Source organism: Arachis hypogaea, chromosome 2 (genome assembly GCF_003086295.3).
Source record: "Arachis hypogaea cultivar Tifrunner chromosome 2, arahy.Tifrunner.gnm2.J5K5, whole genome shotgun sequence".
Lineage (NCBI taxonomy): Eukaryota > Viridiplantae > Streptophyta > Magnoliopsida > Fabales > Fabaceae > Arachis > Arachis hypogaea.
Window position 1 is genome coordinate 87984567 of NC_092037.1, and position 14477 is coordinate 87999043.

The window sequence follows — 14477 nt, forward strand, 5'->3', positions numbered from 1 at the left end:
CTGTTATTTTTCATTTTTCATATGCAGGTCAAGAGGCACCTTGGTAGGCGTTTGGAGTTCTTCGCAGCGAAGTAGGCTTTTGAGATTATACTTTTGTTCTGTTTTGCTTTTATATATATATGTATAGACTCTCCCTATATATATATATATATATATATATATATATATATATATATATATATATATATATATATATATATATATATATATATATATATATATATATGTTATACTTTTGCACCTCATAGAGGTTTATGGAGAACTAGGGCCTCATGTATGTATTTTGGGTTATGGTTCCTTATATGTACATATATATGACTATTCTCTAGCCAGCCTTAGCTTCGCAGGCTGAGTTTGGAGCTTGACATTTTGTACTCTTGACCCTCTACTCTTGCTTTTAAATATATGTTTTGAACCTTAGTTTTCTTCGTACGCAAGTAATCTCTATCCTGAGTGTTGCACTTTTAATTTTGCGATTTTTTCCTTACCCATTCTTCAAGACTCATAATATACTACATTCTTTTGACTATTATACGTATTTATATTTTGTTTTAGAGGTCGTAGCACCTCGTCACCTCTATTTTACATCATAGGTATAAAGTTCTGTGTGGTAAAGTGTTACACTGTACCTCTCCGAGTTGCAACCTTCTTTCTCATCTTAATGAAACCTAATGAATGCACTTATGGGAGTAGCAGAGGTTGGAGAAGATGAGGGATTTTCATTAACTGCTATAAATACTTTGAAAATTTTAAAAATACAAACTGATTAAATAAAATGAAAAGGTGTTTTAAAGAAAATATGAGTATGCAAGCAAGCAGTTTTGAAAAGATAAGTCTTGTATAAAAATTTGAAAATCTGAATTTGATTTGACTTGAAGAGAAACCTTAAAAGCAAATACTTTTTTTATTGTAAGTGGTTAATGTAAACAATGACGCTCACGTCATAGAATAGAACTTCTTCTTTTTGGCCCAATGGTGATTTTAAGAAAACACAAAAATCCACCAAAGATTCAGTTTTGATCCAGATCAATTAATTTTACCAATACTTAGTTTGATATCCAGGAAACCTAGAGGGAGTCATCACCTGGCCAGTTTTATCTCCTGTTGACTTAAGAGAAAAAAATAGATAAAGCTTTTCTTGATTTACAAAATCTGTCTTCAGACAGAGATTTAGTGAAAATATCAGCAAGTTGATCCTTAGATTTTACAAATTGTATCTCAATTATACCCTTTAGCACATGCTCCCTAATGGAGTGAAATCTCACTTCAATGTGCTTGGTTCTTGAGAGCAAAATAAAATTTTTAGAAATGTTTATGGCACTCATGTTGTCACAAAGTAAAGGGATACTATTGACTTGCAATTTGTAATCTGTAAGTTGTGTCTTAAGCCATAACAACTGTGAACAACAAGAAGAAGCGGCTATATATTCAGCTTCAGCTGTAGATAATGCAACTGTGGCCTATTTTTGCTTGACCATACATTTAGAAACTGTCTAAGAAAACAACAAATTCTAGACGTGCTTCTACTATCAACTCGGTCACCGACAAAATCTACATCACAATGTCTCACTACACAAAACTCATCAGACTTAGGATACTAAAGACTAAAATCAGCAGTATCATTAATGTATCTAATAATCCTTTTTACAACTAAAAGATGTGATTATTTTGGTTATGATTGGAATCTAGAGCAGAGTCCAACAACAATATCCGGTCTAGAGGATGTTAGATTCATAAGAGATCCGATCATTCCTCTATACCTTATTTCATTCACATCTTTGCCATTTTTATCATTTTCAAGTTCAGAGTTAGGATGCACACGTGTGTTCATTGGTTTGGAATTTTCTAAACCAAATTTTTTCACCAATTCTTTGGCATATTTGATGTGATGCACAAAAATACCGCTAAGTGTTTATTTGATTTGGAGTCCTAAAAAAAATGTGAGTTCTACCATCATATTTATATCAAACTCACTAGTTGTTAAATTTCTAAAATCAACACATAAGGCTTCATTAGACTCTTTAATGAAAAGAGTTGTATCCAATGGTACCTTTTTTACAACCATTTTTCAATAAGAAAGAACTAAGTCTTTCATATCAAGCTCTACGAGCCTATCTCAACCATAAAGAACTTTAGAAAGTTTAAAAACATAGTTTGAAAATTCTTTGTTGTCAAAACTGGGAGGTTGTGCCACGTATAACTCTTTATCAATGATACCATTTAGAAAATCACATTTGACATCCATTTGATAAAGTTTAAACTCTTTGTGAGCAGTGTATGCAAGAAATAATCTTATTACTTCCATCCTGGCAGCCGGAGCAAAAGATTTATCGAAGTCAATGTCCTCTTCTTGATCATACCCTTAAGCCACTAGTCTTGCTTTGTTTCTTGCAATACTTCAATCCTCACCCAATTTGTTTTTAAAGATCCATTTTGTATCAGTTACTTTTTTTTTTCATTTGGATTTGATACCAAAGTCCACACCTCATTTTTCTTAAATTGGATTAGTTCTTCTTTCATTACCTTAACCTATGATAAATCATCGAAAGCTTCCTTCACATTTTGAGGTTCTATTTGAGAAATGAGAGCAAGATCATTGAGTTTCATTCTTCTTTTATTTGATGATCTTGTAATAACTCCTTGAGATAGATCTCCAATTATAAACTCTTGTGGATAGTTCTTCTAGAATTTCCATTCTCTAGGTTTGAGTGTAGCAAGAGCAAATCTGGTATTGGTTGGCTCAGCAATATTGGAATTTTCAGAACCGTCAGATCAGTAATAGATAAAATAGAATTGTCTCATGTATTTTGTTCTGCAGAATCAGTTACAATGTTTTCCAGCCAAGGGATCTGATTTAGCTTCACTTTGGGTTCCACTTGAGTTTTGTTTAGTTTCATTTCCTGCATCATTTTCTTCACTAACACTTGAAATAGAATTAGATTCACAAAATATAACATGCATGGTTTCTTCAATAATTTTATATTCACTGAGATGAATTTTATAAGCTTTACTAGTGGTTGAGTATCCTACAAATATACATTCATAAGACTTTAGATCAAATTTATCAAGATTGTCTTTTGTGTTTAAAACAAAATATTTACATCCAAAGATATGAAAGTATTTAAGATTAGGAGGTGTTTCTTTCTATAACTCATATGGAGTTTTATTTAAGAATTTTTGAATGATGGTACGATTTAAAATATAACAAGTTGCATTCACAGCCTCAATCCATAAGAATTTTGGTACATTATTTTCACAAAATGTAGCTCGAGCCATTTCTTCAAGGATTCTGTTTCTCCTCTCAACAACTCCATTTTGTTAAGGTGTTCTAGGATAAGATAAATTACGTGATATACCAAATTCATCACAAAATGATTTAAAATTTTGGTTTTTAAATTCCTTTCCATGATTGCTTCTTATGAAAATTTTTTTAAATATTTTTCATTTTGAATCTTTTTTAATAGAATTGAGAAGGATGAAAAAGCATCATTTTTATGAGTTAAGAAAAGAACCCATCTGAATCTTACATAATTATTAACTACTACTAAGTCATAGTGTTTACCACATAGGCTTTGAGTCCTTGCGAGACCAAAAAGATCAATATGTAGCAATTTCAATAGTCTTTTGGTTGAGATGTCATCCTTTGATTTAAAAAAAATTGTTTGTTTTTCCATTTGACAAGCATCACAAGTTAGATCTTTGTCAAATTTGATTTTAGGAAGACTTCAAACCAAATCTTTTTCACAAATTTAGAAATTTGAAACATGCTTGCATATCCCAATTTCTTATGCCATAACCATTTTTCGGACTCAATCGATACAAAACAAGCTACATTTTTTTTTACTTCTTCTAAGGTGAAACCATACACATTATTGCATCTTTTAGTAAAAAATAAAGTTTCACCCAAATTTTCACAAATAACTAAGCATTCTAACTTTCTGAAAATAATTTAATAATCTAGATCACATAGTTGACTAATATTTAGAAGATTATGTTTCAGTCCATTAACCAAGAATACATCATTAATGAAGGTAGAAAAATTCTTACCAACCTTACCTACAGTCACTATCTTTCCTTTTTCATCATTACCGAAAGTCACAAATCCTCCATCGTATTTGTTGAGCTTGATGAAGAATGTAGATTTTTCGCTCATGTGCCTAGAGCATCCACTATCTACGTACCACATGCCTTTCTTCTTCTTGGATGCCAGGCAAATCTGCATAATACTCTTAAGTGACTTTAGGTATCCAAATCATTTTGGATCATTTAATGTTAAACCTTTTTAGTTGCCCAAGAGTATTGCATTTGGTAATCACATTGTAGATTTTATTATTAATCTTTTTTTCAAAGATGAAGTATTGAATAGGTAAATGATCAAATCGGTTGCATGTATGACAAGTTTTTGCTTGCTGATTTTTCAAAAATAATTTTAGATTTGTCATGATACCTCAAGCCAGCCTTTGCAAAAAGAGGCTTTGACTAGCTAATAGTTTGTCCAAATTTTCAGAACTTTAGACAAATTTTGCTGTATCTTGATTCAGACTTTAGATTACTTTATGCAACCTTTTATTTTCTTCTATGCTGTCCAAAAATGCAGTAACAAAATGATTTCCTTTAAAAGTTTTAATTTCAATTTTAAGCTATTTGTTTTTTTAATAAGATCAACAGTATTTTTGACTTCTCTTAATTTTTTTTAAGGTAAGCATTTTCAGCCTTCAAAATGTTATTTTTATATTCAAGTTCATAACATTTATTCAAATTTTTTTTAATTTTTTTATTGAGATTGTCAATTATTTGGTGAAATTTAACATTAGTGGATTTAAAATAGGGTACCTCATCATCTTGAATGTGATTAGCTATTAGACAAGTTTGAGAGTTGTGATCAGATTCTTTATCTTCTTCAGAGTCATTTTTCAGATCTTTTCAAAATTTAAGTATAAAATTCTAAAAAAAACAAGCTCTATTCTCTATTAATAACAACTCTATCAAGTTTCTTTGAAATGTCAACATTTTCTCTCACCCGCATATACCAAGTAAAATTTCTGCCAATAGATCCATCTCCGCCAAGCCGCACAAATCTAAAGTAGATACAAAAGTCTCTGCTCTAGACAAATTAAAAACACTCCCTTTAATTTTGTTTGGCAACAAAATCTCATTAAAATTTTCCATAACAATCCAGGAACAAGAAAGCCTAGCTGACATAAGAAAAAGATGCTCCTAAAAATTATACCTCTAATTCTGGTGAGAGTTATCATACAGTGCACTACAAACTTAAATATTAGTGTTCATACTAATTTCACCAGTCACACATTGATCCACCACCTCTAAAACCCAAATCTTATCAAAAGAATTTAAAAAAAGACCCATATTCCACCACTATGTCCCGTGGCCTCAGTCACACCAACTCTTTTGTAACCCAAATTATTCCAAAAACTATTCATTTTATCAAAAGCAACATGAGTTTTAAGAACAACAAAAATGGATGAAATTTACGAATTAACTCTTTACAATGAACACAAGTCATCTTATTTGAAGTCCCTTCTAACATTTCATGACAAAATATTAAATTCCGAAAAATTCATAAAAAATAAGATAAAGAAAGAGAATCAACTCCTAGACTCAGATCAAGTCTCTACCGTACCTTGCACTTCTACCGTTTTAGCCTTATTTTTCTCTTGTTCCAGAATGTCTTTCTGTCTTGAGCTTGTTCTATTTCTCTCAGAAGATGAGTTTTGTTAAGAATTTGGTTTCATTCTCTTTTTTTGCGTAACAACATTCGATGTGTTAGAAAAAGCCACTCCTCCTTTTGATGACTTTGTCCCTTCCTTCATATGAATATCTATTATGGGCCTCTATGAAAAAATCGTGCCTCCTAACTTCAAGTAATTTGGGTTAGCTTTGACATATTTTCCAATATGAAAATTCGTAGGAGTTTTTGCCTTATTTCTATTAGGATTTCTATATTGTGGTCCACTATGTGTATTATGCTCTCCCAACCCTACCTTCTCTCTTTTTTTTTTTCGAAACACTTGAGTCCACCTATCATCATTATTAGCATTCATTTCTTCATTAATCTCATGTAATTTCTCATGCATTGAATCCGCTTTCGTCATTTTATTCCCATGCAACGTTCTATGCAAAAATTTCATCTTTCCAACACTACCCACTTCCATATTTTCTTCCTTTCCAAAAACAAATTGATTTTTCAAATCTACTTCTGAGATTTTCTCTTTCTCATTTTGATTTTCAAATACTTTTTTTCTATTTTCTCTTTCCTGGCCTGAATCACCACCGCCGATTGAGAATCCTGACCTTTATTTGAGATCTATGATCCACTTGTAACTTTCGGACAAGATATACGATCATGTCCGAAGCACTTACAACAATCACATAAGAGATTCAGATTCTCATATTCAACCTGATATTTATGATTATTAGTAATCATCTCTGATACTACCAAACGACCCAAGTCAATTGGCACACAGATACGTGCAAACTTTTCACGTTTCGCTTTCTTTATTGCCAAATTGATCTTCATAGGAATTTCTATCACCAATGCAATTCTCTTCATAGTTTTCTCATGATAATACCATATGTTTAACTTGGAGATACGTACTCATACTAAAGTCGAACTAAATGCCTCCTTATAAAGGTGGAAGATGTCGTCCATGGCTTAATAGCCAGATAATGGTCTCCTAACTTCCAAGACCCCTCCCCCCACAAAATCTTCTCACTGTCCTCGAGCGAATTGCTCTTCACTAAAAAATAGCCATACCTGATGTCTTTGATCTCATATCCACCACGAGCACGACATCCTGTGTATCATCGCAGTGTAGCTAACGTGCCTTCGCATGACCTTAATAACAATGGAGGCATCATAAGATTTTGATAATGTCCGTGCACCCTTCATCGGTGAAACTCATACGAGGAGGATCTGAATCACCCTGTCCTCTTGCGTCATCCACCACCAAAAGTTTTAGGTTAAAACCTCCCACTACCTTGTCCCTAAACGGTACTCTAATCCCTTTCAAATCATCCTTAATCCCTAATGCCCCATCCCCATATTTTTTTCCTTATTACTTTCACCGGCATTGTTGGTTTCCTCATCGTGTTTTTTTTTTCTAGGTCCCACTCACCCCTCATTGCTCTCTCCTCTCTGTTTTAAAAACTACTCTTGACTTTTATTTGCTTATTCATAATTTTTCTAAAAAAAAAGTTAAAAACAAAATTTGTTAGTTAGTTGTATCCTTTATTAGTTATCTAACAAACTAATAAAATTGTATCATATATTTTATACAAATAACTTATTTTTAATGTATATTAAGATTAAAAAAATAAAAGTTAAATTATACAGTTAGTCTCTATATTTTTGGTAAAATTATAAATTAGTCTCTACACTTTAAGAACTTATAATTAGGTCCCTAAAAGAATTAAAATTTATAATTTAGTTCTCGTCGTTAAAAAAATATTTGATTTAATAAAATATTCTCAACATATTTTTTATTTTAACAGAATATTTTAGTATATGCTGAGAATATTCTATTAAATTAAACATTTTTGAACAACAAAGATTAAATTATAAATTTTAATTCTCTTTAAAAACTAATTACAAACTTTTAAAATATAAAAATCAATTTAAAAATATAGAGATAATCAGCATAATTTAACCAAAAATAAAAAAGACACCTGCTGAAAGACACCAACACATAAAAGACACCCATTGAAAATGTGTAAACACTAACTCTCAACCTCAACTCTTCGCACTCTCTTCTAATCTTCTTCCACCCTGCTGCTACATCTCCCACTCATGAGCTAGTTAGGGTTTATCATTTCATTTCAGATTTTCAATTGGATTGGTTTCGTTTCATTTCGTTTTCAGTCGAGAATAATCTGCTGGAGCCGATACCAGAATAGATCATATGAACCCCTCATTGCCGAAGAAGCCTTTTGTGCTGCTCTGCATCGTTCTCTGCACGTTCTTCACTTTCGTCCTCTCTGAGGATTCTGAGAAGAATGCCTTTCGGGAGCGCGAAGCCTCCGAAGACGCTCTCGGATACCCCGAAATGTACGATTTGCCCCCAATTTTTGCTCTCTGATTGACTCATTGCTTCTTCATTTCCATGATTCATGAATTAGACTTTGATTTCACAATTTTGTCCCTTTTAATTTGACTCTTTTTTTCCCTTGGAATAGAGATGAGGATGCGTTGGTGAATTCGAAATGCCCTAAGAATTTGGAGCTGAGATGGCAAACGGAAGTTAGTTCTAGTATATATGCGACCCCATTGATTTCTGATATTAACAGGTAAATTTGTTGTTCGGAAAATTGCTACTCTTTTTTGGTATTTGGTCAGTGAATTCTAGTGTGTGTGGACAGGTTTGATTCACAAAATGTCTAGATTTTGTTGTGTTCTGTAGCTGTGTTCTTACTTAGCTTCTTGTTGGGACTTTTACTTGTATGACGATGTGCTTTTTTCTTTCTCGTATTTTTATGGGCAGCGATGGGAAGCTTGAGATTGTGGTTCCATCCTTTGTACACTACCTTGAAGTTCTGGAAGGTTCAGATGGTGACAAAATGCCAGGTAAATTATTCTTGGCTGTTTTCTTTGTCATGATAAGCTTAGCATCAGTTAGTGACTTGTGAATTTTTATCTTTTAAATTCAATTACAATGTAGAGAAGGAGGTATAAATAGAGACACGATGTTTGATTTGAAGGAGGAGGAACATATATGGTGGGGAAGCTTACTCAGAATGAAACTTGGCATTCTAACTTTAGGTATTAAGCTACCCTTGAGTAGAAGGGCTAATTTTTTATGAAGATGGGGTGAATGATATGCTTGAGCTTGGAAGATTTATTAGTGATATGATACAAATGATGATATTCATATTAGTTTTCTCTTAGGTAAATTAAGTTTGCTTCTATTTGATAATGTTGGAGGTAGGCTCGATGTTAACACGGATTTAGCCTCCTTATATGGAAGAGCATTGTTTTTAAAGAGTCCAAGTTAGTCTTTGTTTTGCCATAGGAATATAGAGTTAGATCAATATCTATAAGTGTCTATAAGTATGATCAAAGAGAAGGACTCAGAAGGAGATGTTTTGACTTTTGAGTGAGTCTAGCTTATGGCAACATTGGTGGTCCTTACCCTATTTTGTGTCACTTCTGGGAGCACACATAGTGGTTTACCCATTTTAACAATTCCAGCTACACACCATGCTACATATTATATTTATATGCATAGGGTTTTTTTCTGTCTGATAAAAATGAGAACTTATTAAGATGAGACAGAGATTAGAGTATAAGATTTCCTCATGACAATAAGTAATGGGATAAACAAGCAATACAGCAAAAGATCAAAGCTTTCCAGCCCCTTGGCATATTAGAAAGAGACTCCTCTAAATAGACCGTGCTACATTCTGGTATTGACATGCCATTAGTAAAGTTGTATTGTCGATTCTTGTCATGGAGGTTTGTAATTAGTTTTATATTGGCTGTGTAACACAGCCTCCCCTCTCACCCAGCTTCAAAAGGCTATGTAAGGCTTCGAGGGAAAAAAAAATAGCATAACATAGCCACATTGGCAGAATTGCTCTTGGTAGTTGGTGGTAAAGAGGACTGATGCAAATGTGCATTTCAGACTAGTCGAACCAATCACAAATGCTTAAGGTCACACCTATTATGGTAGATGTGAAATTTTTGGTCTGAACTAGTCTTCTCAATTCCTTTGTAGGCTGGCCTGCTTTCCACCAATCAACTGTGCATTCTAGTCCTCTACTATATGACATTGACAAAGATGGGGTGAGAGAAATAGCTTTGGCAACCTACAATGGTGAAGTGCTGTTTTTCAGGTGGCTTTTTTTCCCCTAAACTTCTCTTATTTGTGAATTTTAAAAAGATTTTAATAAGCTATATATTGTAGGGTTTCTGGCTATATGATGTCAGATAAGCTGGTGGTCCCACGCAGGAAAGTGGCGAAAAATTGGTATGTGGGTTTGAATGCTGACCCAGTTGATCGATCTCATCCAGATGTTCATGATGATCAACTTGTTGAAGAAGCCACTATATTTAATTCTATGGCTCGTAAGTTTTATTTATTTTTTATTTTTATTTTTTTCCCATTTTCACTACTTTGATAATTGTTGCATATGGGTTACAGCTCTTGATTTTTCTTTTCTAATGAGTAGCTTTGAGCAGATGATTCTACCATTTTGTATACTGTTGCCCTCTATGTGATAGTGAAATTTTAAATAGAATTTGGGATATAATTTATCTGTGGTCTGTGGATAATGATTTTGCTTGTAGAAACTAATGGGAAGCACAAAGTCAACTCTTCAGCTGCCACATCAACGGAAAACCACCATGAAACACCCAGTGTGTCTAATCCAGAGCCTGTAAAGCAAACAAATGGAGCTCAAGTAGAAGAGAATAATAAGATGCCAAAAACAGCTGGTAATTCCTCTGGGAATGCTGGTGTTCAGATGCCGGCAAATGCTGATAATTCGTCTGTGAATGCTGGTATTCAGATGCCATCAAATGCTGATAATTCCTCTGCGAATGCTGGTATTCAGATGCCAGGAAATGCTGATAATTCCTCTGTGAATGCTGGTATTAAGATGCCAGGAAATGCTGATAATTCCTCCGTGGGTGCTGGGTCAGTGGAAGCTGCTAAAACAGATAACCAAACTAGCACAAAGAGACGCCTGCTGGAGGTTAATTCCAAAGGAGAAGAGCTAGGTGGCTCTGAATCCAAAGAGGGTAATGAGGGTAACCATGCTGCAACTGTCGAGAATGATGAAGGCCTGGAAGCAGATGCTGATTCATCTTTTGAGCTATTTCGCAACAGCGATGAACTGGCTGATGAATATAACTATGATTATGATGATTATGTTGATGAGTCAATGTGGGGTGACGAAGAATGGACTGAAGTTAATCATGAGAAATTAGAGGATTATGTGAATGTTGACTCACATATCTTGTGCACTCCTGTGAGTTCCTGGTTTGCCTTGTGTATAATATGAAATTTATTAATTCTTCATCTGCGAAAGTACCTACTATATAATGGCTCTTCAATTTATTCATTCTATTGTCTTTGCCAGGTCATTGCTGATATTGACAATGATGGTGTATCGGAAATGATTGTTGCTGTTTCTTATTTCTTTGATCATGAGTGAGTCTGTCTTTACTATCATGTGTCTAGAATTCAATTACACAAATTGGTTTCTGGCTATATTTTTTGTCGTCTTCCAACTTTCAAGTACACACATCACAATTCTTTATTATTTAGGAAGTATTAGAGTTTAACTTAGAATGAGATAATTGCTCTATAAGCTTTCTTGCTTAAATAAAATTTGCACCTGGAAGGGGCTGCTAATTTACTAGTCTGTCAGTAATTTGCCACCTTTTAAGCTGACAGGTATTATGACAACCAGGAGCACTTGAAAGAACTGGGTGATATTGACATTGGGAAATATGTTGCTGGTGGTATTGTTGTTTTTAATCTGGATACAAAACAAGTTAAGTGGACTGCAGAACTCGATCTTAGTACTGATACTTCAAACTTCCGAGCATACATATATTCTTCTCCAACTGTTGTAGATTTAGATGGTGATGGAAATCTGGACATTCTTGTTGGGACTTCTTATGGACTATTCTATGTGCTGGATCATCATGGTAATTTCTGGACTATTCTAAATATTGCTATTCATGTGGCAGTTTTCTTATTTATGTTCAACATTCTTTGGAATTGAGTGATTTTTATTTCATATGTTTATATCTTGTCCAGATCAATTCTAATAGTTTTTTTCCCCTTAATCTCTCTCTCTCTCAAATAGGTAAGATTAGAGAGAAGTTCCCTCTTGAAATGGCCGAGATTCAAGGGGCTGTTGTTGCAGCTGACATTAATGATGATGGGAAAATTGAGCTAGTTACTGCTGATATACATGGAAATGTCGCTGTATGGACTCCAAAAGGTAGTTTGATATGGGAAAAACATCTGAAGAGTCTTATTCCACAGGTAACTTGACTTAGTATGTCAATCAATATCAAATTCTCAACCCTCCTCAGCACGTTAGTGAATATATCATGATTATGTGCACTGTGTGATATTAATAAAGAAGTGTTAGCTATGGGGAAAGCAATATCAGCATAGGATTTTTGAATTCTGAGTTGATGGGATACCTATAAAAGAATGTAGACTGCATTTTCAGTTTTTACAATATTTAAGGAATACTAGAAAAGGTAAGGATTGTTTGGTTTACATTTTCATTTTTAACATTTTTTGTTTTCAAGATTTGTGGGCAAAGAAAAGTGAAAACAATTCAATCATATTTTCTTCACATAATCCCGAAAACAGTAAACAATGAAAATAGAAAAGATAATGAAAATACAGACCAAACAGGCCTTAAAATTGTAATCTAGTTCCAAAATATTTGGTTGAATTTCTTTGTAGCAAATTTTATATTTAGATAGTGCTATTGGATGTTGGGTTACTTTAAAAGACTAGAAACAACAGGAGAACAAAGCAGGACTGTTAAAATACCATTGGTTGTCTTAGTCCTTCAAGTTTAGTCGGGGAATCGGTTTCCTATAGTTAATGTAAAAATACTAAACTAATTGTAGGTACAAGTTATGCAATGCATTCCCCTCAAATTTGAACTCACAATTTCACTTGATTTTATTTTCTTAAGGGCCCAACTATAGGTGATGTCGATGGGGATGGCCATACTGAGCTTGTTGTGGCAACACTATCTGGGAAGATTCATGTTCTTGATGGCAAGGATGGGGGATCTATTGGGAGGTATCCATATCAAACACATGGGAGAGTGATGAATCAAGTTCTTCTAATTGATTTAAGTAAACCCAAGGAGAAAAAGAAGGGATTGACTATTGTTACTACATCATTTGATGGTTATTTGTACCTCATTGATGGGCCTACTGGCTGTGCTGATGTTGTTGATATTGGTGAAACCTCGTAAGAGATTCTTCAACACGTGTCATGGATTTCCTTTCTATCATATTTTCCTGAAGTTAGCCAATAGTCCAATATGACTAATCTACTGTTGCAGATATAGCATGGTCTTGGCAGACAATGTAGATGGTGGGGATGACCTTGATTTAATTGTTACAACAATGAACGGCAATGTCTTTTGCTTCTCAACTCCATCGCCTCATCATCCTCTCAAGGCAGGATATAGTTGAATTTTCAGATTTGATCCTTGACACTTTTGTTTTTGTTACTCATTTGCTTTATACCATATTTCAGGCTTGGAGGTTGCCTCATCAAGGAAGAAATAATGTTGCAACTCGGTATGGTCGTGAAGGTATCTATGTTACTCATCCTTCTAGAGCATTTCGCGATGAAGAAGGCAAGAACTTTTGGGTGGAAATTGAGATTGTAGATAATTACAGATACCCATCTGGGCATCAAGGACCCTACAATGTCACTGTAAGTTCTCAACCATATTATTCTATTCCTTTAGATTACTGTTTCTCTGGCAAGCACTCATTTCATCTCTTGCTTTCATATTGTGTAAATTGATCAGGTATCATTACTAGTTCCCGGTAATTACCAAGGTGAGCGAATGATAAAGCAGAACCAGATATATGCTCAACCCGGTAAATATCGGATTAAGCTTCCAACTGTGGCAGTAAGGACCACAGGAATGGTATTGGTTGAGATGGTTGACAGGAATGGAATATATTTCTCTGATGATTTCTCGCTGACATTCCATATGCACTACTATAAACTGTTGAAGTGGCTTCTTGTCTTCCCTATGCTTGGGATGTTTGGGGTTCTCGTCATCCTTCGCCCACAAGGCTCAGTGCCATTGCCATCATTTTCAAGGAATATTGATTAGTGATAATTACCTTGTATCAGGATTCAGGAGGTTTCCCAACCGTGAATGACTTCTGTGCCATATTGAGAGTGATATTTTCATGGTATATGCCTTGGTGCTAAAGTGGTATTCAGTCAAGAACTAGTTAAAGGCTTAAAGCAGATCATTGATGCGGAAGTACTCGTTCAGCAAAATTAAATTTAGGTCTGGTTAAGAGATAGTTAAAGAATACAAACGTATGAGATAATGGGATTTTGCCCTTAATATTGTAGTGTAATCTAATACTGAAAAGACTCCCCTGGTAAGTTTTTGAGCTTCCTTTTAACGGAATAGATATTTATAATCAATACATATTTTCTCGATGTTTTTCCATTTATATGTACATTCCTTTTTACCCCAAAAATCAACCAAGAAAAAACGTTTTATCTGGTCCCCATCGGAAATTCACTCACATTGTAAAGTGAGTCAGATTAAATCTTAGTTTTCACAAATCACATGGATCAAATTGGACTTTGGATTTTTCTTTTCTAGTCTCTCATGTACAAAAGCAAAAGCCAAAAACCTAGTCTAGTCTTTTGCGGTGTAATTCATATCACAAATATTTTGAAAATTAAATTACTTTTCCACAATTCTTTGAGATA

The 14477-nt window shown here is 34.0% G+C and overlaps 1 protein-coding gene across 1 annotated transcript; it reads left to right on the plus strand.

Moving 5' to 3' along the window:
- The first annotated feature begins 7655 nt into the window (after positions 1-7655).
- On the plus strand, positions 7656-14212 carry LOC112749618 (protein DEFECTIVE IN EXINE FORMATION 1). The gene is made up of 13 exons (XM_025797919.3): positions 7656-8065; positions 8194-8304; positions 8499-8581; positions 9732-9849; positions 9921-10081; positions 10304-10986; positions 11098-11168; positions 11415-11671; positions 11833-12014; positions 12688-12971; positions 13066-13183; positions 13263-13445; positions 13543-14212. The coding sequence occupies exons 1-13, from the start codon at positions 7920-7922 to the stop codon at positions 13855-13857; spliced, it is 2712 nt and encodes a 903-aa protein (XP_025653704.1). The 5' UTR covers positions 7656-7919; the 3' UTR covers positions 13858-14212.
- Positions 14213-14477: the final 265 nt, after the last annotated feature.